Below are 27,577 nucleotides of genomic sequence, written 5' to 3'. Positions count from 1 at the left end.
TAAGGCCTCAAACTACTGTATATAGGGAAGGCAATGTTCTCCGTTTTCGCTCATCTGTAAGCCATTATGCCTTGCGAGACTATTTGATCCTTGTTACTGGAACCATGTGAATCAGCCGTCTTTTATTCTCTCAGATTAAAGCTTAAGTGGTAGTCCCGCTAAAAGCGGTCAACTCGACTTCGGGACCTAAAATAATTTTCCTTCATTTTCTGTCAGTGAAAAGGGTTTGACACATATATATATAAAGAGCAATTTATTATTTTCCAATTCCTTATTTCTTCTTTGCTACGAGCCAAAATTGAATTTTGGCCGAACTGAGGTTGCCGACCGTGATCAGAAAGGCAAAAATTCACCGATTTTGTGAAGCGTGCTACGTCGCCAAAAATGCAGCTCACGGAATTTCGTTTTCATACGAATTTTAAGGTACATTCATTACTTTGACTGACGAAATATGGAAACTTTTCGAAAAATTCTAAGCTTACTAGCGAGGCTGGAAGACACCCTACTCCGAGGCCCTTGATCACCTACTAAAATTTCGTCAAATTTGACGGGAAAAATCTCAAAAGTTGGGTCTAAATGAAGCCTAAAAAGCACATCACAGTAAACTTCATACCTTAATAAACCGTTCTATAAGTTCAAACCGGTTGGTATCTCCTTGGATTGCACGCGAGAACAGATTAAAATCTGCCACAGTCAGTGTGTTTACAAAGCCATCGCTCGTGTAAAATCTCATTTGTATAACCCTAGCACCCGGTGAAAATGCATCTTCTTCCGTTCAGGTTCGTTTGTTGACCTTCTGAGTAGTGGCAAAAAGCTTCCTTTAATACTTGTGTACACTCTAAATCCAGTTTTAAGGTGAAGGTTGCGTTAAAGTTGATCAATTCTCAAGAAACCAAAACCAAAACCAAACATTCAGTGATGTCCCGTCAGCCTTTTATAGAATAGAGTATGACAATAATTATTGAACAGGGATTGGTGAAGAAATTTCTTCCGAGCTCATAAATATTATTTTTTCAATCTGATTGCTCCTCCCCTTGAAACATTTCGGTAGCTCTTTCATCTCCACAAGGTTTCCTAACTCTAACCAGAGAAGAAAACAAGTTTAATGTAACGACATAAACGGGAAATTATTCGAGCTGATTGCTCCGCGTTCCTTGGAGCATTTAACGATGGCTTGTTGGTGGACCTGCGTTGTGCTTCTTCTCAGCTTGATGCTGTCAATCAGCAAATCAGGTAATTAAAATATTTATTGTATAGCAGCGTACAGTGTACGTATCCTACAATTATTTTGGCTGAAAACTTTCTTTCAGGCAGCAACGTTAGAACCTTGTTGTCTGGTGGTTATGTCCAAATACTATTAAGAAACGTATTTAAGATTTTTAATGTGATCAGCTCCTCTCAAGGCGTGGTTTATAAAACACTAATCTAGAGTGGTACTTCAAGTTCCAATTCTGTCGGCACAAGAATATTTTATTCAAATTTTGAAGTTTTCGTGATATTTCAATTTCCGTGTCTCTGATGTACTGGATCATGTAGGTATAATTTTATTTACAATAAAAAACCGAAACAACACTAGCTTCCTTAGTCATGGGGAAGGATGTCAACACTTAGCATTTCAGCGCAAAATATACCAGTGATCGACTAGCTATTTTTTGTTTTTGTTTGTGATTTTTTAAATATTTAAAATAGACCGCTCTGATCTTGTAATATTACTATTAAAAACAAATTTATAACAAAACCTCCTATAGAGTGGTTTTCAATTGATTCTCGAAAGTATACTGGGATCAGGCAATTACGTACTCTGTGTTTGGTTTAGGTTTTATTACTAATCGGTAAGTAATTGGTTTGGTTTTACGACAGTCAATTAAAAACCTCTCTATAATGTAAAAATTCAAGAGAGTACGTATGATTTCCAAGGGTGTGCCAATTGAACATGTACTGCGTGTTTATATGTTAACCCACAGTATTCTTAGACCCAATCAATCTTAGTTATTTCACACGCTTTCGTGCTGTCAACGCAAAATCAAAGCAAAGACAAGATGGAGCTTTTAAAATACTTCTTTAGTTTTTCATGTTTTTAATGTTGAAAGCGAAATTTTCAACGAATTGGCAGTAACCCCGAGCTTCCCTCCTTTTCCATGTTTCCTCCAGGCGAAGGTTTGCCCAGTTTACTCAGCAAAACCAACTTACCGAATAAAGTTCACTCTATTTAACTTCCCTTAAAAGCGAAAATTGCCGGTTGGCGGAGACAAGAGATTTGGGTCAGTAAAAAGAGGATATTACACGGTGGCGAGAAGATATGAATTTTATGTTCCAGTGGGTGGAACAATATCTCACGAGTGAGCGCAGCGAACTCGTAAGATATTGTTCTTGCCACGAGAACATAAAATTCATATCTTCGAGATAACGTGTAATGTTCTTTTTATTACATAGACATACTAATGACGGCGATTTTGACGATTTTTCGAAGATTTCCGACCACTTGCGAAGATTTACGAAGATTCTCCAAAACTTGTCCGAGGGTCACACGAACGTTGCCGAACATGTCCGAAAATTTCCAAAGATAACCGAAGATTGCCGAAGACTTTCGGGGAAGACCCGAATATGTTTCGATCACGCACCAACGAATTTAATTACCATTTAAGAGACAAACTTGATATCAGTGAAATCATCGATATCTTAACTAGTGAGGATATGGAAAATATGCCATTCGAGTCCCGGATGTGGTTGCGTATTAATTTTTCAAGTGGTTTATTTTCCAGTAAAACACTCGTGTCTTTATATAAATCCCGGTAGTCGCATACACCCAGTAATCGGTGGAGTTTCACTTTCTCGCTAACAAGAAATAGCATTACCCCAAATGCTCCCAAAACATGTCGAAAACTGAAACCTAAATCATAAATTTGCACTATGGCCTTTAATTACTTTTCATTCGATGCGGTGGAGAAGTGAGTAGAAAACTCAGTAAACACATCAAGCCCGTTCTCTGAAGTCAGCTAGATGTTAGCGAGACTGAGACAAGTTCGGGCAACAAACCGGAATCAATATCTATGCCTGATAAAATGAAACACTCGGAAAAGAACTGATCGTTTTGAAAATCCTTGTGAAAGTACATAACTCTATGACTGACGAAGTCGCTGCCGCGATTTTGAGACTGGGGCAAACAGCAAGAAAGACAGGGTTTGCCACATAAATGCACCAACTAGAAGTTAACGTAATACAGTAAGTATGGCAAGTTTGGTTATAAATTGGCGAAATATCAGAGTTCTGACATATTCAAAACACCTGGTTAAGAATTTTCGTGTTCAGTAGACAGATATAAATGTAGTTCGTATTGTGATCGTCCGGGTGAGGTTAGTTCTGAAAAGAACTGTGTTGGTGACTGACGTTTCGACAACCTGAGCGAAAGTCATCTTCAGACTCAAGTGAATAGTGTTTGTCAGTCGATGATGTTATAAGTCTGGTCGGTTAAACGTGATTGGTCAGTTTAGCCATGATGGTATTGGCTGAAAGACTTGTGTAAAGTTTGTCACCAGTCATTGGTCGGTTTCGATCCGCCTATTGTTAGTGAAATTAGTCGGTTTTAGGTCCGTCTATGGTCAAATTAAGTCGGTCTGTTAAAAGTCCGTTTGTCAGTTTCGTTTCCGTCATGGATAAGTCGTTTGTAAGGTGCCAGTAGTTGTTGACATCTGTTAAGAGACGTTTGTTCTAGGTTAGTGTACCAGCTTTCCAGAGTCAGTCGTCGAAAATAGTTTGTACTGTAGGTTAAACAATGAGCAGAGTCCAGTCAAAGTTGTGGTCAATGTGATTGTTGGCTTCACCATTTCTCGTGGCTCGTTTGTGTTAAGTCAGTCTCGAGTTAAGGTTTCTGCCAGTCTCACCAATGTAGGAAGCCTGGCAGTCGGAGCATTTGATCTTGTAAACTGTTCCGTGTCTGTTGTTAGGTTCGTCCCTGTCTTTAACGTTGGTCAGTAAGTGTCGTAACGTAGTTGTAGGTTTGTGTCCTACACGGATGTTGTAGAGCTGTAGGATCCGTGAGATGGTCCCAGAAGTGCCCTTAACGCAAGGTTTAGTCACTCTAGTAACGGGTGTAGGGTTCCTGTTCGTAGCGACAGTTTCAGTAGGTCGGTAAATGTTTCGTCTAATAAAGTCAGCGTTGTACCTGTTTTTGTGAAAAACACGTTCTAGATATCTGTTTTTGTCACGTAAGCTGTCCGATGTGTCGCAAATTAGTTGCGCTCGTCTCGTCAAGGTCTTTATAGTCGTGGCTTTGTGTGAAGTCGGGTTGTAGGATGATTCGTCAAGTAATCTGTTGGTATGCGTCGGTTTTCTGTACACCGTCGTTCGCAGTTCGTTGTTGTCGCGGCTTACCAAACAGTCCAGAAAAGGAAGTTTTCCATTTTCTTCGATCTCTTTAGTAAACTGGATGCCCGCGTTTTGTTCGTTTAGGTGGTCGTGAAAATCGTCAATTTCGTTTTTCTGAACGGCGGTAAAGGTGTCAACAACGTAGCGTAACCAAAGCGGTATCGTTTGTCGGCAAGTTGGAAGAGCGCGTTCCTCCATGTGTTGCACCTGTTACTACAGTGACTATACCTTACATTAAGGGCACTTCTGAGACCATCTCACGGATCCTATACCCCTACAACATCCGTGTAGGTCACAAACCTACAACTACGTTACGACACTTACTGACCAACGTTAAAGACAGGGACGAACCTAACAACAGACACGGAACAGTTTACCAGATCAAATGCTCCGACTGCCAGGCTTCCTACATTGGTGAGACTGGCAGAACCTTAACTCGAGACTGACTTAACACAAACGAGCCACGAGAAATGGTGAAGCCAACAATCGCATTGTTGTACATCATCAACTGACAAACCACAACTTTGACTGGACTCTGCTCATTGTTTAACCTACAGTACAAACTATTTTCGACGACTGACTCTGGAAAGCTGGTACACTAACCTAGAACAAACGTCTCTTAACAGATGTCAACAACTACTGGCGCCTTACAAACGACTTATCCATGATGAAAACGAAACCGACAAACGGACTTTTAACAGACCGACTTAATTTGACCATAGACGGACCTAAAACCGACTAATTTCACTAACAATAGGCGGATCGAAACCGACCAGTGACTGGTGACAAACTTTACACGAGTCTTTCAGCCAAAACCATTACGGCTAAACTGACCAATCACGTTTAACCGACCAGACTTATGACATCATCGACTGAAAAACACTATTCACTTGAGTCTGAAGATGACTTTCGCTCAGGTTGTCGAAACGTCAGTCACTAACAATAGTGCTTTTCAGAACTGCCCTCACCCGGACAATCACACTATACGAACTACTTATGCTCCTGGGTTCAAACCATTTACTAGATATAAATGTGTTAGAAAGCTTACATTCGCGCCTCCGTTTCTGTACGTTCCATTAAGATTTTGCTTCGCTTGTTGACCTTCCATAAAAAAAAAATTAACTTTATTTGTGGCGTGTCTGCCCTCCTCTCAAAACAACCGCCGCGACTATAAAACATCCGACGTGTAACAATTCACGAACAACATCCACGAACTTTACTTTGTCAACTTTTAAACCATCCGATGTTTCCTCCAAAACTGCGTTGGTGCGTGATCTATCCTCCGACATGATAGTACTGACGCGAAAATATAATGGGATAACAAACTAATGACATGTTCTTTGAAAGATTACCAAGATGCCTTTGTTGTATTGTTCAATTTATTGAAAGAGAGAGGAAGGTAAGAAATTACAACTTGTGAGACCACGTATCGATTAGTTTCAAACCAAACACGTGCACTAGCTGAGACACTGACCAGTCAGTTGTGACTTATTCTGCATCCTTATTTTCTTTTAAAATTGCCAAATCTCAGACTCAAATGATGCCAAACTCAAGAGCGTTTATGTATCACTTTATGGAAACGACTCCAAACGTTGCGGCCCTCAAAGTCAACCGTGTCGGTCGATTGCTCAAGCCGTTTGTCAGGTCGACGCAGGCGGACAAATCTACCTTTACGGAAAAGGAACCGTCCAGCGTCCATACAACTGTTCAAGCAGTCTTCCGGATAGTTCTGGTATCATCATTAACAAGAATCTGACTATGAAAGCCTTCTACTCGACTCCTAATGTCTTCTGTGTGGAGGGATCTCATTTCCAGAAGACAAATGGTGAACAGCAGACATTAAGGCTTGAGTTGTCAGGGATCGCTTTTTGGACAACACCTCTTACCTTTGAAGACTGGCATCAGGTTAAAATTATCCACTGTTCTTTTCATAACACCCCTAGAGTTTTGAGCATTCAGATACACCACATCATAACTTTCCGCCTGGATATTGAAGGATTTTCATCCTTTCACGATAATTCGCAATGTATCAAACTCCTTTTACTGGATTATGTCGCACACAAAAGCCGCATGATTTCTATTAATATCAGTGGTACACATTTCAAACAAAATGGACTTTATGGCGCACAGAGTTCTGAAAGAGTTATGAAGATAGCATCCAGCGATCACAAAACTTTAAAACAAGTAGATGTTTACGTTTCCTGTGAGAAGGTCAAGTGCGCTAAAAACGAAGGTCCTTTCGTACACCTCAACGTTTCAACAGCTATTACAAATGAGACATACAAAGATCTTGAGCTAAGCTTTAACAAGTTACCTTCCCGGAAAAACTCATTGGATAAGAAACCAAAACTTGCTGTGTACAGTTTGTACTTCTCACATGCGAGAAAAGCTCGAGCAAAGTTTGTTAACCTGAAGTGCCGTAACTATCCGTCCGTCCAGTGCATTAAAACTCAGTATGACGAAGCAGATGTACATATTCAGGACTCCTCTTTCCACAACCAGTCTACAACGAAAACAGCCGGCTCGTGCATATCTATTCAGGCTAATATCTGTGCTTCGTTAAGAGTTTTAAACTCTACGTTTAAGGAAAACGAAGCTGGCGGTGGCGGATCCCTCTTTGTCGATAGCCCTGATGGTTTTTTAGACGTCAACCTTACTAACGTTATATTCGCCAATTGTGGAGCAAAGAAGTAAGGATGTGCAGTGTTAATTAGAAAACCCTTCTGGCGTGGACATCATAATCAATGAAGTCCGCAGAAACTAAATTTGAACCTTCGAAATGTAACCACTGAGCAATGGAACGTTACATATTCCAACTGCACAGCTGTCCATGTTTTGCTAAAAAGTGGAAACGTTACAGCAGAAGAGTCCAAGTTTCATAATTATAGGAAAACACGAACGACACGCGACGGTGATTTACATGTGTTTAACACTGGAGGTGAAAGTAATATCGCCGTTTCCAAATGCAGTTTTAAACACGCAGCTCTATCATCGAGGACAGGGTTCATTATCAAGGTATTTGCTGAGAACGGTAATACAGGGATCGTAACGATAGCAGACAGTTTGTTAATAAACAATGCAATTGTAAAGAACAAGGAAGCGCTGTTTACAAGTCCCTAATACCGCATTAGACTGGTTAACATCACATTGATCGCGTTTCGTTGGGCATTTCACGTAGTATCATTACCTCCTGAAAATACCTCATTTCTAGTCGCTATCTCCATTGATAATTGCACTTTTATAAATAATGTGTATGATGTAAGGTTGGCAATCTATGAACAAACATTTGCCAAAGTGCTCATCAAAAATACTCTTTTTACCAGCAATAGTAATGAAACAGTGAAAAACAGTGGTCAAACCTATGCCGTTGGTCTCCTTATTCGACCACTTAAACACAACATTTCTTCAAGAGCCGTCATCGAGCTTGATAACAATACATTCAACTCCAGACCTTCGAGTTATTTGGTTCTTTTCTATGAAGGAGATAAAAACGTGACAATCAGACGTACGATATTTCGGAACTGCATCAATGCCCATCGATATGTGGTATCACAAGAACAGGCTTTTCTACCAGGCTGCTACAGGAGCTACTTCAATTTTAACAAACCCAGACAAACCTCGGATTTTGGGGTGTATTCTCGCAGATTCCACCAAGGAGATTTACCCATCATGGACATACGACGGTCGTGTGGTATTTGAAGACAGCATCTTTGTGGAAAATGTAGGGTTGGATTCTGGACCAGTTTACGTCAGAAACGGTTTCACGACATTTCGAAGATGCACCTTTTGCAACAACTTTGGCATTCGAACTGGACGTATCTATTCCGCCTATGGAACTGGACAAGTAGATTTTAAAGATTGCTCATTCGCCACAACAAATAACGGAATGACAATTTCTAAACTCTCTACATTCAATAAACCGACTTTCCTATATTCCGATAGCGGAGGTCCTTTAAATCTTAGAAATACATCTATGATCTCGATGGACTCAGACAGAAACTCCTTTCCAGTGGAAAGGAGTGGAGGATACGTCGGCATGGACGAAACATCGAAGTTGCAGTGTAGCGAAGGACAACAGCTTCTATTAGAAAACGCAACACACATCGTATACAACGAGAAAAAGGGAAGCTTATGTCCATTGAATGTCACAGCTCTAAAATATTCTTGCAGATCCTGCCCCGCTGGTTATTACAGGCTCCAAAAAGGCACATCACGAGGTTTAGATGTAGCTGCTGCTATTGAGTGTCTGCCATGTCCGTTTGGAGTCAAATGTATTCAAAGTAACATAGCTGCGAAACCAAACTTCTGGGGCTACCAAGATTCAAACTTTCCACCAGCACTGCAATTTATTGCTTGTCCAGAACATTACTGCCCTTCGGAAGATTCACAACATTACAACAGTTGTCACAGCGACAGAAATGGCACCCTCTGTGGACAAAGTGCGGAAGGATTCAGCGAAACTCTGTTCTCAGCTGAGTGCCGAAAATCTGCAAAATGCAACAAATATACTGTGTGGATCCTGACAATTTCGCTAACAGTTGCATTGGTACTTTATCTTTTAATAAAGCCTCCATTCCCAAGTTTCTTTGGAATCCAGATCTTATGGTTTAACAGAAGGGTAGAGAATCAGTCAAGAGATGACTTGGACGTCGTTGAGGATCCGCCAGAGCATTTAGACAGTGGATATATAAAAATTACCTTTTATTTCTACCAAGTTGCTGAGCTCCTGATGGTCGGATCTATGGAAGAATGCTTTCAGAAGGTACCGGTTATGTACTTCTTGATTGCTGCTTTTAATTTCCAGGTTCGGACCCTCAAAAAAGGAATCGGATGCCCTTTTGCAGGGTTAACTGCGGTAACAAAACAGTTTTTACTCTCTGGTACTGTGTTCTTGGCAATGTCTGAAGTTGTCATCATTTATGGCGCCCATTCTGTGATAAACATGATAAGAAGAAAAGAGAAACCAACCGTCATCCATTACATGGCGGTTATCATGGAACTATTTCTGCTGGGATATGAACGACTAGCAGAAACGTCTCTTACGCTAATGGGCTGTGTTTCAATAGGACCTGGAAAGCTGCTTTTTATTGATGCGAATGTCCCATGTATGGAGTGGTGGCAGTATCTCCTTCTGGCCTATATCATAGCTTTTGTGGTTCCTTTCATCGTTGTCTTTACTGAGGATCGTCCAAGCTCTACAGGGTTTCTGTTACTGTACCTGAGTTTCTTGCTGCGTGCATGATTCCATTGCCATTTCTTGTCTACTGGTTGGTTAAAGCAAATTTGAATAGAAGAAATGGAGATTCCACGAATGCACAAGTTGTCAACAAAGATGTTTTGGAAATACTTCACGGTCCTTTCCGTGAACCACAGGCTGATGATAAAGAAACACTCAACTGGGAGAGTGTGCTGATTGGTCGAAGATTTCTTCTCCTCGCTTGCCAAGCGTTCATAACAAACTTGATGTTGAGCATGGTTTCCATGGTCAGCGCATACTTCCTGATGACTATTCATCATGTTATAAAGAATCCATATCGTGATCCACTGGCCAACAACGCTGAAACACTGTCTCTCGCTGCTTTGTCTATCATTGCCGTGATCAATTTGGTAAAAACAACCCTGATCTCATATGGTGTCGCTCTTGATGGCCCGGACATACCTTATTTGGAAACCCTGGAGTGGTTTGCGGTGTGCACCTTAACATTTGCCCCAGCATTGGTGTCTCTCTTGGTCAATTTAATCATTTTGTCCCAGCTCGCAAGACTCGTGGTATTTCTAGTCAAGAAATGTTATTACACCTGGTGGCAGTTCCGTTCTCATCGATGGCTCATACAGTAACTGAGAGAACCTCTTGGATAATGCTGAACAGCACAGTGAGGACAATTAAGACATATCTATTGTCAATTTTTCCCCGTTGATTTCTGCTGGCTAACTGTACATGTTTGTTTGATCCCACAATAACTCTTATTGAAGACTGTTCAGAAATTAGTGCATACAAAATAAAGCGCATCGTACGAAAAAAGTCTCTGTAAATAAGTGCGATTGAAACACAAAGTATATGAGATCTTAATCAGTCTCTTTTTTTTTTTTTTTTGCACTGAGCATGTAACGGACAGCGGAAGGTGGTCTTATTCCTAGCTAGAGCCCATCTTCCCACTATAATCGTAAAGGGATGGTTGATAAAACAGTGTAAGCTGATAATTGATTTAGTTAATATTAGAATAATAAAATATATAAAATGAGACAAGAAAAATTTGATTCTAAATTTCCGAAAAATGTTTATTTGCTATCCTGAAGAAAATTGTTGTTCTTGCGATTAAAATTCTGAAATTGTTGAAAATGTCTAGTATTATTCTTATTTTTCTTTCGTCGTACATCGAGATTTAATTGGAGTTATTCGAGGGTGTTAACTTATTGACTAAAGCATTTGACTCCAAGTATCCTTTGCAACCTTTATCTAACTCGTGTTCTCATGGGAGCTTTGCATGGCAGACCAAATAAGACAAATAAAGGCTGCAATTGAGACTATAAGATATTCTAATCTGTACTATCTCTTCCAGGACGATATGCCGAGAAGATATAGTGTTAACAACCCACAGGGCCAAGCACCCGTCTTACATGTGTAGTTCAAATTCAAGTAAATAGGTGCTTACTAATTAATATTAGTGGTCAGAGATCTTTGAAGGCAGGGGTCCAGGAGTGGAGAATTCCCACATGTAAAGGTCTGGGATGCGCTCCTCGTCTCGCCTTGGGCTGTAACTCAAGGATTCTGGTCTCATTTAGGGTGTAGATGACGAAACGCCACCATTTTTAAATGTCAAAGTATATTTTAGGGTGCACTCCAAGAAATAATAAGAAAAGAAGACGTAAAAAAACGCTCTTATTGTATTCTGATCGGCTAGTAGCAACCGGCCGCCGCGCTAAAAGTTCTCGACTTCCAATTCCTGAAGGTTTTCGAATGAATGAATGTTGGACATTGAGACGTCCGAAACTGAAATCTTCCTTTAATTTCTTGTAAAGATTTTCAAAACAAAATATTGATCACATGGGGAGATACTTTTTCAACAAGTCAATTAAAATACCCTCTTTAATCATAAGTAGCTGACATAAAGACATTTATTTCCAGGTGTTTTTGTAATGGACCGATTCCGGTTTGATTTTTTTGCTGTAACCCAGTCTCTATCCACATCGTAAATATGCTTAATTCGGTATTTTTGTTCATCAGTGCTGCATCAAATTAAATTAAATCAACCTTAAGATCACAATAAAGAGGAGATTTTTTCATAATGCATTGCAAAAAATTGCAAGGATTAAATAGTTCTGAAATGCCTTGGAGACGAGTTACCCAAAATATTTTTTCCGCCATTTGATGCAGACTGTTAAACCACCATAAATATTACCCTAAGCCGATAAAGATGAACAGAAATTTCTATGGGCCCAGCCTACTGCGAGATAATCAAGCAAAACCAGACTAGTCAGTACTTTTTATCTTTCTTCTTAGCTGTGCAGCATCATGGTCACTCAGAAGACTATGTTTCTCTGGAACGAAGTGATTCTAAAAGATATAGTACAATCAGTCACCTATGTCAGTCCATTGCTATTGGAATCCATCAAGTAGACTGGGGCGAACATATTAACCTGGATGGTACTAGAACCGAGCTAAAGCCTTACCATTGCTACTCTTCAATGGCGCGTGAGCAACACCTAGCTATTGAAATTCAGAAGTTTGAGTTTGATTGGTCGTAAATCCACACCATACATTTCTTGCCCTAGTGGCTTGCATTTTGACAAGTCAAGTACTCTGAGAACAACTATTATTTTATCTGGTGTTTTTTTCTCGGCAAATGCCACTATTGTTTCAGGATTCTGATTTCAAGATTTTTGACTGTTCTTTTCAAGATACCTTCACTGCTCTGAGAATTCACATAACAGATAATGCAAGAAGGCATTTAAATGTTCATGGCTCTTTTTTTCTTTAACAACAACATTTCATGCGTGAAAATAATTTTGTACCACAAAGATTCAAACCAGGATCAACCTCTTGCTTTAAATATCAGCGAGACGACGTTTATGAAACACGGATTTCACAAACAGCGTTTTCCAAGAGGTGTAGTGACCATCCGCTCACAAACCACGCTGCCATCCAGCAGTATATATGTCCAAATATCTTGCTTTAACATCACATCTGTCAATAACGTGGGTACTTTATGAACCTTGATCTACCATCAGCTGTGACCAGCGGGGTTTATGATGATGTCAGACTGTTCAACAATACTCTTTCTGATTTGGTCAAGGCATCCACAGGTAGAAAAACACAAAGCGTGGTGAACAGTTTGTACAGTTCTAATACAAAGAAAACGCGTGTTAAGTTCAGCAACGTAAGATGTTCTCACAACCATTTATTGCGATGTATAAAGATTCATTTTGAGGAAGCCCAAGCGGAAATCCGCAACTCATCGTTTGTTGGACAGCGTCTTCAAAAGGAAAGAGGGGGAGCGATATTTTTTAACTCGACAGCACACGGGTCTGTGGTCATATTCAACAGCAAGTTTCGTAGGAACATAGCGAAAGGTGGTGGAGCATTATTTGCTCATAGTAGAAATGGAATTTTAACTCTTAACATGACGGAGGTTAACTTCACCGAATGTGCAGCAGAAATGTACGGATGTGCAGTTTTGGTTGGCGACCTTGCTTCTCCAAAGGTGGAAAACCGATCAACGCATAAGTTTTATGCCAGCATCAGAGAAATGTTAGTGCGGAATTGCTTTTATTTCCAACAACAATGCTACATTGTCAGAATCTTTTCATCTAATGGAAAGGTGGCCATCACGGAGTATTCGTGGAAAACGGCATATCATCAGCACCTAAAGCTTTAATGATATCAAACACAGGTGGCAAAACTGACGTGCTTATTTCTGGCTGCACATTTGTCGTCAACGCTAAAGCACATGTAGCAAGCGCTGTTGGAATCAGAGCCCATAAAGCGCAAGCTAAAGGGAGCGTATTGATAGAGAACACTGTTTTTTTTAACCAGTGGGTCACAGCTCGAGATCGTCACGGTGGTGCCCTGTGGATGAGTCCCCAGTTCTCCATCAAACTGATAAACGTTGTTTTAGCTTCATTTGCGCGCTCACTCCGAATACTAGGGGTATACCCAAAAGGACCGTCTGATACTCGTCCCTTCCGCGTTTCTATCTCAAACTGCAGCTTCCTTGATAACAGCTTTAATATCTTGGCACATACAAAGGATCCAGCCCGTGTAGAGCTGAGCATCGAGAATACCATTTTCAAGAGCAGCTAAAGGACACACAAAAACGTCGGGCTCTATATCATTATTAGGCCTTTGGGTGTACTAAATAGTTCCAGTGCAGTTATTAAAATTAACAATGTCACGTTTGAATCAAGCCCATGCAACGTTTTATGCTTGTTATTTAAAGGCAACAAAACGTTTCAAATACAAAAATCAGTTTTTCGAAATGGTATATGTTCCCAACTATATGCGTGGAAAGACAATGTTTACGAGACCTCAACGGGTGTAATGACGATCCTCTCACCTCGTGATAAAGTCGTAAGTACAGGATGTGTTCATCCTATGTGGAGCTATGGAACTCATGCTTTTTTCGAAGATAGCATTTTTGAGGGAAACTTGGGGTTAATCGCTGGCGCCGTGTTCGTAAGCAATGGCTACACAACATTCCAAAGATGTGCTTTCAGAAATAACTTTGCCATTGAATATTCTGGACACGTTTACTCCGCATATGGAACTGGCAGGGTGGATTTCAGAGATTGTCTCTTCTCTTCAACGAAGAAGAACATCACGATAAACGATACTACATTTTACAAAACGACCTTCTTCCTTTCCGAAAGCAGGGGACCTATAAATCTTCAAAATACAACTATGGTGTCGTCTGCTGCTGAAAGTTATTCCTATTCTGTAATTCACATTTCCAATGGAGGCTTCGTATACATAGATGATAATTCGACAATCCAGTGCGAAATCGGAAATAAGCTCGAGTTGGATAATGCGACACATTTTGTATATACAGAAAAAAACAACCGCGTTTGCCGAAAAAATGTCACTGTCTTGAAATACTCTTGCAATCTCTGTGGCGCTGGTTTTTCCAGCACGCAAAAAGGGGTATCACGTGGTTTAGTAATCAACAATACTGTCAAGTGTCTACAATGCCCATTCGGTGCCACTTGTATAAGACGGAATGTAGCTGCTAAACCAAATTTTTGGGGCTATCCAGTAAATACTAAACCACCATCACTAAGATTCATTCTTTGTCCAGAACATTACTGTCAAAAACCATCATTAGACTCAAAAGGATATAACAGTTGCCAGGGAAACCGAAGCGGCACCCTGTGTGGTTCATGCATTCCAGGATAAAGTGAAACTCTCTTTTCAGCTGAATGCCGCAAAAATGCCGAATGCAATAATTACTATTTTTGGACTTCTATCATTGTGCTAACAACTGGATTGGCTTTGTACCTAATAATAAAACCTCCGATCCTGGTTTTTCTTGGAAATCAGATATTATGGTTTTACCGAAGGAAAGCCTATAATCAACGGGATGACTTGGGCCAAAACCATGATCACAGGGACAGAGGATATATAAAGGTTACATTCTACTTTTATCAAGCTGCCGAGCTGCTGATGGTCAGTTCCATAGAAAACCTCCTTGAAAAGATACCATTCATCTACATAGTTATTGCCGCTTTTAACTTCCAAGTTCGAACCATCAATAAAGGATTGGGATGCCCTTTTGTAGGGCTAACTGCGGTAACAAAGGAGTTGCTTCTTTCAGGTACCGTTTTCCTGACAATGGCCGACATTGCACTCGTGTATGTCGTCCATTCTTTCATCAACATATTAAGGCGTAAAGAAAAACCGCATCTCCTCCATTACTTGGCCGTTTTCATGGAAGTATTGTTGCTAGGCTATGAACTGCTGGCAGAAACGTCCCTGAAACTAATGCACTGCGTTTCGATTGGACCCAGAAAGTGGCTATTCATTGATGCAAATGTTCCATGCATGCAGTGGTGGCAGTATCTCCTTCTGGCCTATATAATAGTTTTTGTGGTTCCTTTCATCGTTGTTCTTTACTGGGGATCGTCCAAGCTCTACAGGGCTTCTGTTACTGCAACTGAGTTTCTTGCTGCGTGCATGATTCCATTGCCATTTCTTGTCTACTGGTTTGTTAAAGCAATTTTGAATAGAAGAAATGGAGATTCCACGAATGCACAAGTTGTCAACAAAGATGTTTTGGAAATACTTCATGGTCCTTTCCGTGAACCACAGGCTGATGATAAAGGAACACTCTACTGGGAGAGTGTGCTGATTGCTCGAAGATTTGTTCTCCTTGCTTGCCAAGCGTTCATAACAAACTTGATGTTACGTATGGTTTGTATGGTGAGCGCATGCGTCCTGATAACCATTCATCACATTTTGAAGAATCCATATCGTGATCCACTGGCCAACAAAGCTGAAACATTGTCTCTCGGCGCTTTGTCTATGATTGCCGTGATCAATTTGGCAAAAGCGACCTTGATGTCGTTTGTTACAGCTATCAATGGCCCAGATATACCTTATTTGGAAGTTCTAGACTGGTTTCAGGTGTGCGCCTTAGGTTTTGTTCCAGTGTTGATATCTATCTTGTTCACTTTTGCAATTCTTTTCCAGCTGGGTAGGTTGGTTGTTTTTCTCATCAAGCTGATTATTCGATGTTGGCAGAAGCTCCGTCGTACTTATTGCAAGCCAACGGCCCAAGAGAGGAGACCTCTTCTAGATATTGCTGCATGAGCAGAACAGTGGCACCAATTCTTAAGACTGGGAGCAAAAACATGTCACTTGTTTTCAAAGCGTTTAACAACTTTGACCATTATCAAAAAGCTTAAGAATATAATGATCAGGCTTTTCCTGGTACACATATTGTTTTCTAATTTGGAAATTGCTCGATGAGGATTTTAGACTTACCCTTAGGCGTACGTTTGGCGAAAAGAGCATTTTGTGTACCAACCAAATGATAATGAATTTAGGTCAATTAACTATCCTGTTTAGACCGGTTGAAATTTTGACAGAGGTTGATACATTTACACTAAGGATATATGCATGAACTTTCATATACTCACTTGTACATTTATACCAAGCAACAGTGAATTACAAAAAAAAATCAAAGTACCGCAACTACATGTATATAAGCACTCAATAAGAATCCCATGGGAAGACAGGGTTGAACATGATGTTCAAACCTGTATAAATGTACATCATGTACATTTATACCAAGCTACAGTGAATTTAAAAAAAGTCAAAGTACCGCAGTTACATGTATATAAGCACTCAATAAGAATCCCATGGGAAGACAGGGTTGAAAATCATGTCTTCATATCTTACTCCGCAGTTCATATATACAATATTTCATATATTCACTTGCAAGAATAGTTTTTTCCAGTTAACCTCAAAGAGGAAGGTTCTGTTGGCGATAATAATAAATAATAGTATTGTAGACTATAAGCACTGATGAACTGTCAAACAGCCGAAGCATGTCCATCAATCAAAAACCTATAAACATGACCTAGTTTTGTTAAAGTTTACTGCACTAGTGCTCTAAAGCTATTAAGGAGTGTTATCGCGATGTACACGAGCCCAGAGTTTTAATCTCAGATTTATGCAAGATTATGGCCCTGTTTGTTCAAGCCCGACTTAGCTAACCCAAGAATAGAGAGAATTTTGTTTTGTAACTTTTCGGTGAGAGTTCTTGTTAATATTGTTTCTCCTTTATTTCTGAGTTTGAATAGTCTCAAACTTCAGAAGATATAAGCTAGCAATAAAAAATATTTTTGTACAAGAAAAATTAGTACTTCGGTTAACTTTTAATCCTAGGTTAGCGCTAACCGGCTTTCGAACAACCCCGTGGCCCTCAAGAAGATTGACATCGCCGGAGGGCCTATGACATTGCAGATCGAACGACATCATATTTAAGAGACATGGCAAACAGGGCCTCAAGCAGCACTCATACACAATATATAATTGTTAAAGAATAGTTCACTTTTCAACGAATTGTATCATATTTTCCTTAACCGAAGGTGTAACGTTCGAAACTTCATTTTTCTGTTTCGAATTTGTCACATGCCATTTTATCTACATTATCAAGTCTAAAAGCGTTTCATTCGCCCGGTGACATGATACTAATATATTTATTATTTTCTTCATTTCGAATTAGGCCGCCTACCAAACCGTAAAGAAGCTTGAATCTAGAAAAGTCATGGAATATTCTAATCTCTAGATAACACGTGCTTGCGTGTCAATGTCTATTTTAATACATACAGTCGAAGCTCTCGTAAGCGACCACCTCGGAAATTCGAAAAAGTGGTCGTAACTAGAAGTGGTCGCTTACAAGACTGAGCTCTCGCAAGTAACCACGTGGTAAAACAATGGAGGATGGTCGCTTACGGGAACTTGAGAAACTCATTAATAATTCACAGAAGAAACTAATGTTTAATGAGTGTCTTTATATCTGATATAGACACGGCTAAACTTTACGTTTAATCGTAAGGCCTAAGTAACCATTAGCGCAATGTGCAGTTTCATTAAAGTTTTGATTTATATGTAAACTTAAAAGATTCTGAGTGGCCGCTAACAAGAGTTAAAAACAAAGGAAAAGTCTAGTTAGGTAATCCCGAAAGTGGTCACTGTCACTTCACTGCAAAGTCACAGTTCAAACAGGTTTCACAAAGGTGGTTGTAACTAGAACTGGTCGCTTACGAGAGTTGCCGCAAGGAGAGCTTTCAAATTTCCAAATTACATCAGTGATTCTATTTACTGAGTAAACACTTCGTCATGGTTATTAACCTGATGTTGATCTCTTATTTTACTTTCATTAGCATGTCACGATTTAGAGAAACGGAAACTTTACTATACTGCAAAGAACTAGCTGTTCAACTGGCTATTGCTATTGATTTCTTAACCAAAAGCACATGTTTACTTTAGAAACCTGTTAAGACCTATACCTATAACCAAGACTTTTGTCATCGGCGAACGTTCTATGTATAGCCAACCTCCTGCCAAGCTGCCTGGCCCAAAGCCAAAATTTTGCATTGAAACTGAAAGATTCGGCAAAACCAAACATTCAGTGATGTCTCGCCAGCCTTATATAGAATAAAGTACTGATGACAATATTTACTGAATAGGGATTGTTTAAGAAATTTCTTCCGAGCTTATGAATATCATTATTTCAATTATTTAGACTGATTGCTCATCCCCTTGAAAGAGTGCGATAGCTCTTTCATCTCCGCAAGGTTTCCTAACTCTAACCACAGAAGAAGACAAGTTTAATGTAACGACATAAACAGGAAAACATTCGAACTGATTGCTCCGCGTTCCTTGGAGCATTTGACGATGGCGTGTTGGTGGACCTGCATTGTGCTTCTTCTCGGTTTGATGCTGTCAAGCAGCAAATCAGGTAATTAAAATATTTATTGTATAACAGCGTACAATGTAGGTATCCTACAATTACTTTGGCTGAAAACTTTCTTTAAGGCAGCAACGTTGGAACATTGTTGTCAGGTGGTTATGTCCCAGTACTAAGAGACGTATTTACGATTTTTAACGTGATCAGCTCCTCTCTAGGTGTGGTTTATAAAACAATAACCTAGAATGGTGTTACAAGTTCTAATTCTGTCGGTACAATAATGTTTTATCCAAATTTTGAAGTTTTCGTAATATTTCAATTCCCGTGTCTCTGATGTACTGGATCATGCAGGTATAATTTTGTTTACAATAAAAAACCGAAACAACACTAGCTTCCTTAGTCATGGGGAAGGATGTTAACAGATAGCATTTCAGCGCAAAATATACCAGTGATCGACTGGCTATTTTTTGTTTTTGATTTTGATTTTTTAAATATTTAAGATATACCGCTCTGATCTTGTAATATTACTCTTAAAAACAAATTCATAACAAAACCTCCTATAGAGTGGTTTTCAATTGATTCTCGAAAGTATACTATGATCAGGCAATCGCTCTGTGTTAGGTTTAGGTTTCATTACCGTTAGAGACTGTTTGAGTAGTCTAATTGGTAAGTAATTGGTTTGGTTTTGGTTTTACGACAGTCAATTGAAAACGTCTCTATAATGTAAGAATTCAAAAGAGGACTACATCAAAGCACCTATTTTAATATATGCGTCTATACTTTCCAAAGGTGAAGCAATTGAACATGTACCGTGTCTATATGTCAACACACAGTATTCTTAGACCCAATCAATCTTAGTTATTTCACACGCTTTCGTGCTGTCACTACAAAATCAAAGCTAAGACAAGATGGAACTTTTAAAATACTTCTTTACTTTTTCATGTTATTAATGTTGAAAGCGAAATTTTCAACGAATCGGCAGTAGTCCCAAGCTTCCCTCCTTTCCATGTTTCCTCCAAGCGAAGTTTACTCAGTTTATTAGTTTACTCAGCGAAAGCAATCCGTCACTGGCCTGGGATTTAACGAATAAAGTTAAGTCTATTAAACTTTCGTTAAAAGCGAAAGTGGCCGGTTGAAGATAAGAGTTTTGGGTCAGTACATCCCGGTAGTCGCACACTCTACGGTGGAGTTTCACTTTCTCGCTAGCAAGAAATAGCATTACCCCAAATGCCCCCCAAATATGTCGAAAAAGGCTAAATCATAAATTTGCACTATGGCCTTTAATCAATCTCATTCGATACGGTGGATAAGTAAGTAGAAAACTCAGTAGACACGCCAAGCCCGTTCTCTGAAGTCAACTAGGTGTTAGCGACACTGAGACAAGTTTGGACAACAAACCAGAATCAACATCCATGCCAGATCAAATAAAACACCCGGAAAAGAGCTCATCGTTTTGAAAATCCTTGTGAAAGTGCATAACCCTATGACTGACGAAGTTGCTGCCGCGATTTTGAGATTGGGGCAAACAGCAAGAAAGACAGGGTTTGCGATATAAATGCACCAACTAGAAGTTACCGTAATACAGTGTTGCAAGTTTAGTTTTTAATTGGCGTAATATCAAAGTTCTGACATATTCAAAACGCCTGGTTCAGAATTTTCCGTGTTTAGTAGACAGCTATAAATGTGTTAGAAAGCTTTTATTCGGGCCTCCGTTTCTGTAGGTTTCCATTAAGTTTCTGCTTCGCTCGTTGACCTTCCATAAAATAATTAACTTTGTTTTTGGCGTGTCTGTCCTCCACTCAAAACAACGGCCGTGACCATAGAACATCCTGCGTGTAAAAATCCAACACGCACGGAAACGCTTTTTTGCTTTTACGCCATCCAATTACTTAAGCACTGTTTCCTCCAAAATTGCAGTGGTGGGTGATCTATCCTCCGACGTAATGATACTGACGTGAAAATATAATGGGATACCAAATCAATGACATGTCCTTACAAAGAATACCAAGATGCCTTTGTTGTATTTGTCTTATTTATTGAAACTGAGAGAAAGCTAAGAAATTACAACCCCATGCACTAGCTGAGACTCTGACCAGTCAGTTGTGACTAATTTTGCATCCTTATTTTCTTTCAAAATTGCCAAATCTCAGACGCAAAAGATGTCAAACTCAAGAGCGTTTATGTATCACTTTATGGAAACGACTCCAAAAGTTGCGACTCTCAGAGTCAACCATGTCGTTCGATTGCTCAAGCTGTTTACCGGGTCGACGCAGGCGGACAAATCTACCTTGACGGAAAAGGAACCGTCCACCGTCCATACAACTGTTCAAGCAGTCTTCCGGATAGTTCTGGTATCATTATTAACAAGAATCTGACTATGAAAGCCTTCTACTCGACCCCTAATGTCTTCTGTGTGGAGGGATTTCATTTCCAGAAGACAAATGGTGAACAGCAGACATTAAGGCTTGAGTTGTCAGGGATCGCTTTTTGGACAACACCTCTTACCTTTGAAGACTGGCATCAGGTTAAAATCATCAACTGTTCTTTTCATAACACCCCTAGAGCTTTGAGCATTCACATACACGACATCATAACTTTCCGGCTGGATATTGAAGGATTTTCATTCTTTCACAATAATTCGCAATGTATCAAACTCCTTTTACTGGATTATATCGCAAACAAAAGCCGCATGATTTCTATTAATATCAGTGGTACACATTTCAAACAAAATGGACTTTATCGCGTACGGAGATCTGAAAGAGGAGTTATGAAGATAGCATCAAGCGATCACAAAACTTTCAAACAAGTAGATGTTCACGTTTTCTGTGAGAAGGTCAAGTGCGCTAAAAACCAGGGTCCTTTCGTACATCTCAACGTTTCAACAGCTATTACAAATGAGACATACAAAGATCTTGAGCTAAGCTTTAACAAGTTACCTTCCCGGAAAAACTCATTGGATAAGAAATCAAAACGTGCTGTGCACAGTTTGTACTTCTCACGTGCGAGAAAAACTCGAGCAAAGTTCGTTAACCTGAAGTGCCGTAACTATCCGTCCGTCCAGTGCATTAAAACTCAGTCTGACGAAGCAGATGTAGATATTCAGGACGCCTATTTCCAAAACCAGTCTACATTGGAAACAGCCGGCTCGTGCATATCTATTGAGGCTAAAATCCGTGCTTCGTTAAGAATTTTAAACTCTACGTTTAAGGATAACGAAGCTGACGGCGGCGGATCCCTCTTTGTGGATAGCCCTGATGGTTTTTTAGACGTCAACCTTACTAACGTTATATTCGCCAATTGTGGAGCAAAGAAGTACGGATGTGCAGTAACAATTGGAAAACCCTTCTGGCGTGGATATCATAATCAATCAAGTCCGCAGAGACTAAATTTGAACCTTCGAAATGTTACCATTGAGCAATGGAACGGTACATATTCCAACTGCACAGCTGTCCATGTTTTGCTAAAAAGTGGAAACGTTACAGCAGAAGAGTCCAAGTTTCATAATTATAAGAAAACACGAACGACACGCGACGGTGCTTTACATGTGTTTAACACTGGAGGTGAAAGTAATATAGCTGTTTCCAAATGCAGTTTTAAACACGCAGCTCTATCATCGAGGACAGGGTTCATTATCAAGGTATTTGCTGAGAACGGTAATGCAGGGATCGTAACGATTGCAGACAGTTTTTTAATAAACAATGCAATTGTAAAGAACAAGGAAGCCCTGTTTTTAAGTCCCAAATACCGCATTAGACTGGTTAACGTCACATTGATCGCGTTTCGTTGGGCATTTCACGGAGTATCAAAATCTCCTGAAAATACCTCATTTCTAGTCGATATCTCCATTGATAATTGCACTTTTATAAATAATGTGTTTGATGTACAGTTGCAAATCTATGATCCAACATTTGCCAAAGTGCTCATCAAAAATACTCTTTTTACCAGCAGTAGTAATGAAACAGTGCAAAACAGTGGTGAAACCTATGCCTTTGGTCTCCTTATTCCACCACTTAAACACAACATTTCTTCAAGGGCCGTCATCGAGCTTGATAACAATACATTCCACTCCAGACCTTCGAGTTATTTGGTTCTTTTCTTCGATGGAGAGAAAAACGTGACAATCAGACGTACGATATTTCGTAACTGCATCAATGCCCATCGATATAAGTGGTCACACAGAGACAGGAGTGGGTTTTCTTACGAGCCTGCTACTGGAGCTATTTCAATTTTAACAAACCCAGACAAACCACGGATTTTGGGTTGTATTCTCTCAGATTCCACCAACAATATTCACCCATCATGGACATACGACAGTCGTGTGGTATTTGAAGATAGCATCTTTGAGGAAAATGTAGGGTTGGATTCTGGAGCAGTTTACGTCAGTAACGGCTTCACGAAATTTCGAAGATGCACCTTTCGCAACAACTTTGGCATTCGAACTGGACATATCTATTCCGCCTATGGAACTGGGCGAGTAGATTTTAATGATTGCTCATTCACCAAAACGCAAAACAAAATGACAATTTCTAAACTCCCTACTTTCAATAAACCCACCTTCCTATATTCCGAAAGCGGAGGTCCTTTAAATTTTAGAAATACATCTATGATCTCGATGGATTCAGACAGAAATTCCTTTCCAATTCCCGTGCTTGATCTATCCAGTGGAGGCTACGTCGGCATGGACAAAACATCGAAGTTGCAGTGCAGCGAAGGACAACAGCTTCTATTAGAAAATGCAACACACATCATATACACGGAGAAAAACTGCAGCTTATGTCGATTGAATGTCACAGTTCTGAAATATTCTTGCACATCCTGCCCCGCTGGTTATTACAGCCTCCAAAAAGGCACATCACGAGGTTTAGTTGTAGCTGCTGCTGTTGAGTGTCTGCCATGTCCGTTTGGAGCCAAATGTATTCAAAGTAACATAGCTGCGAAACCAAACTTCTGGGGCTACCAAGATTCAAACCTTCCACCAGCGCTGCAATTTATTGCCTGTCCAGAACATTACTGCCCTTCTAAAGATTCGGACCATTACAACAGTTGTCACGGCAACAGAAATGGCACCCTCTGTGGACAATGTGCGGAAGGATTCAGCGAAACTCTCTTCTCAGCTGAGTGCCGAAAATCTGCAAAATGCAACAAATATACTGTGTGGATCCTAACAATATTGCTAACAGTTGCATTGGTACTTTATCTTTTAATAAAGCCTCCAATCCTAAGTTTCCTTGGAACCCAGATCTTATGGTTTAACAGAAGGGTAGAGAATCAGTCAAGAGATGACTTGCGCGTCGTTGAGGATCCGCCAGAGCATTTAGACAGTGGATATATAAAAATTACCTTTTATTTCTACCAAGTTGCTGAGCTCCTGATGGTCGGATCTATAGAAGAATGCTTTCAGAAGATACCGTTTATGTACTTCTTGATTGCTGCTTTTAATTTCCAGGTTCGGACCCTCAACAAAGGAATAGGATGCCCTTTTGTAGGGTTAACTGCCGTAACAAAGCAGTTGTTACTCTCTGGTACTGTGTTCTTGGCAATGTGTGAAGTTGCCATCATTTATGGCGTCCATTCTGTGATAAACATGATAAGAAGAAAAGAGAAACCAACCCTCACCCATTACATGGCGGTTATCATGGAAGTATTGCTACTGGGATACGAACGACTGGCAGAAACGTCTCTTACGCTAATGCACTGTGTTTCGATTGGACCTGGAAAGCGGCTTTTCATTGATGCAAATGTCCCATGCATGCAGTGGTGGCAGTATCTCCTTCTGGCCTATATCATAGTTTTTGTGGTTCCTTTCATCGTTGTTCTTTACTGGGGATCGTCCAAGCTCTACAGGGCTTCTGTTACTGCAACTGAGTTTCTTGCTGCGTGCGTGATTCCATTGCCATTTCTTATCTAATGGTTTGTTAAAGCAATTTTGAATAGAAGAAATGGAGATTCCACGAATGCACAAGTTGTCAACAAAGATGTTTTGGAAATACTTCACGGTCCTTTCCGTGAACCACAGGTTGATGATAAAGGAACACTCAACTGGGAGAGTGTGCTGATTGCTCGAAGATTTGTTCTCCTTGCTTGCCAAGCGTTCATAGCAAACTTGATGTTGCGTATGGTCTGCATGGTCAGCGCATGCTTCCTGATGACCATTCATCATGTTATAAAGAATCCATATCGTGATCCACTGGCCAACAAAGCTGAAACACTGTCCCTCGCTGCTTTGTCTATCATTGCCGTGATCAATTTGGTAAAAGCAACCTTCATCTCATATGGTGTCGCTCTTGATGGCCCAGACATACCTTATTTGGAAACCCTGGAATGGTTTGAGGTGTGCACCTTAACATTTGCCCCAGCATTGGTGTGTCTGTTGGTCACTTTTGCCATTTTGTCCCAGCTCGCAAGGCTCGTGGTATTTCTAGTCAAAAAATGTTATTGCACCTGGTGGCAGTTTCGTTCTCATCGATGGATCATACACCAACTGAGGGAACCTCTTCTGGACAATGCTGAACAGATTAGTGAGGACAATTAAGACATATATATGTCAATTTTTGCCCGTTGATTTATGCTGGGTAACTGAACATGTTTGTTTGATCTCACAAGAACTCTTACTGAAGACTGTCCAGAAATTAGGGCATACAAAATAAAGCGCAATGTAGAAAACTGTCTTAGTAAATAACTTCGATTGAAACTCAAAGTACATGAAATCTTAATCAGTCTCTTTTTTTGCCACTGAGCATGTAACGGACAGAGGAATATAGTCTTATTCCTAGCTAGAGCCCACCTTCCTACTATAGTCGTAAAGGGATGGATGATAAAACAGGGTGAGCTTATAATTGATTTGCTTAATATTAGAATAATAAAATATAATATGAGACAAGAGTAATTTGATTGTAAATTTCCGACAAATGTTTATTTGTTATCGTGAAGAAAATTGTTCTTATTGCGATTAAAATTCTGGAAATTGTTGAAAATGTCTAGTAGTATTCTTGTTTTTTCACTCGTAGTTCGAGATTTTATTGGAGTTATTCGAGGGTGTAAACTTATTGACTAAAGCATTTGACTCCAAGTCTCCTTTGCAACCTTTATCTGGCTTGTGTTCTCATGGGAGCTTTGCATGGCAAACCAAATAAGACAAATAAAGGCTACAATTGAGACCATGAGGTAGTCTATTCTGTACTATCTCTTCTAGGACCATATGCCGACAAGATAGTGTTAACAACCCACAGGGTCAAGCACTCGTCTTACAAGTGTAGTTCAAATTAAAGTAAATAGGTTCTTACAAATTAATATCAGAGGTCAGAGATCTTTGAAGGCCTGGTCCCGAGGAGCAGGGAACGACCGCATGAAAAGGTCTGGGACTAGATGCGCTCGTTGTCTCGGTTAGGGGTATAACTGAAGGATTCTGGTCTCACTTGGGTATCCATGACGAAACGCAACTATTTTTAGCTGTCAAAGTATATTTTAGGATGCCCTCCAAGAAATAATATTAGAAGAAGACTAAAAGAAACTCTCTTATTTCCGTTATAGGCTCTGCTGGTCTCTCTCGCGGGCTCCTTACTTGAAGAGCGGGTGGTAATCGAGCCTCCGCACAAATGACGTCACGACATTTTAACCGCCCGGTGCGATTCAGACAAACAAGCCATTGCATGGGCTACTTCTTTGAGAGCGATGTATGGAACAACGGCGTTCGTGAGCTCTTCAAAGCGATACTCAGCGATTAATTTCGCAATTTCGATGGCCTCTCTAGCTCAAAATGTTAGAGAAAACCCACAACATGCACCTCGGAATAATAATAATAATAATAATAATAATGATGATGATGATGATGATGATGATGATGATGATGATGATAATAATAATACAGAGTCTGAAGGGGAGAGGCAAAGTATGATGGGCTGTTTATGAATACACTCCTTACGTCCGTGGCAGAAAAAAATACTATCATTGTATCCGACCTTCAGGTGTATCACTCACAAGAAAGCCAGCAAACCAGCAGAGAAATACCATAAAGAAATACCGTAGATCCGATCCAATTCGTTGCCTTGTCGTGATGAAACTGGCCTGCTTGCCTTCGCATAGAAGACATGAAACAGTTATCCCTCGCTATTTATGTTACACTGACGTGTCGCGCAAACATATCTCGTATCAGGAGCCATACTCGGGGACGGAGACCGTAAGCGCGCGCCATTTCTAGTATTGGGGTTGTCCAGGGGCGGGGGAGAACACTCTGCGACGCCTGGCACTTTTTTTGTGTTTGGATCATCCGCCAAAAAGTGACGTCACATCCGGTAAAAAAGCGGGCTGAGCGGCAAAATCAAATTTGAATGCGACATAATCGTTCTCTCAGTAAGTAAAATGGCAATATTTCTTAACCGGCGGGATATTTTTAACGTTTTATTTGGTCACGATAAACAAAATTTTATCGTCTTCATTGTCATATCGTTTGTTTGAGGAGCAGAACGATTATTTATTCAAAACCACGCTGTTTTGAAGGCGTGTGTTTTTACGAAATGTCGTCGTTTCTTCTTCGCTGAATTCCACAGGAGTCATCGTTTGCGTGGAAATAATGAGTTCTAGGTAAGTTACGCTCAGTTCAAATATCCTATTCTCTTAGGTAGGCATTACACTAAGAGAAAAGCGAAATGTCAGTTTTCTAGACGAGGGAGAACCTATTTAACAGAAGCCCATTTTTTCAAATTTACGTTGACAAACACTTGACAGTAATGTAGAGGTGTTAATCGTATCACACTGTAAACTGCTATAAGAATAGACCCACACACAGGGAATGAGAGCACCTA

General features: G+C 40.1%; 1 protein-coding gene and 4 pseudogenes across 1 annotated transcript; all 5 read left to right on the top strand.

Moving 5' to 3' along the window:
- LOC110054725 (uncharacterized) overlaps positions 1–27,577 on the top strand; it is a 534,050-nt pseudogene that overhangs the window by 336,305 nt on the left and 170,168 nt on the right.
- On the top strand, positions 1,170–10,367 carry LOC149103352 (uncharacterized; annotated as a pseudogene).
- On the top strand, positions 12,573–13,814 carry LOC149103351 (uncharacterized; annotated as a pseudogene).
- Positions 13,900–16,543, top strand: LOC149103350 (uncharacterized; annotated as a pseudogene).
- LOC149103349 (uncharacterized) lies at positions 18,539–25,751 on the top strand. The gene is made up of 2 exons (XM_089273735.1): positions 18,539–18,827; positions 20,927–25,751. The coding sequence occupies exons 1-2, from the start codon at positions 18,764–18,766 to the stop codon at positions 24,682–24,684; spliced, it is 3,822 nt and encodes a 1,273-aa protein (XP_089129861.1). The 5' UTR covers positions 18,539–18,763; the 3' UTR covers positions 24,685–25,751.

This window comes from Orbicella faveolata, unplaced genomic scaffold (genome assembly GCF_042242905.1).
Source record: "Orbicella faveolata isolate gen_17 unplaced genomic scaffold, um_ofav_v1 contig_35, whole genome shotgun sequence".
NCBI classification, from domain to species: Eukaryota; Metazoa; Cnidaria; class Anthozoa; order Scleractinia; family Merulinidae; genus Orbicella; species Orbicella faveolata.
Note: the sequence above shows the minus strand (reverse complement) of the source record. Positions and strands in the feature narration are given on the sequence as shown.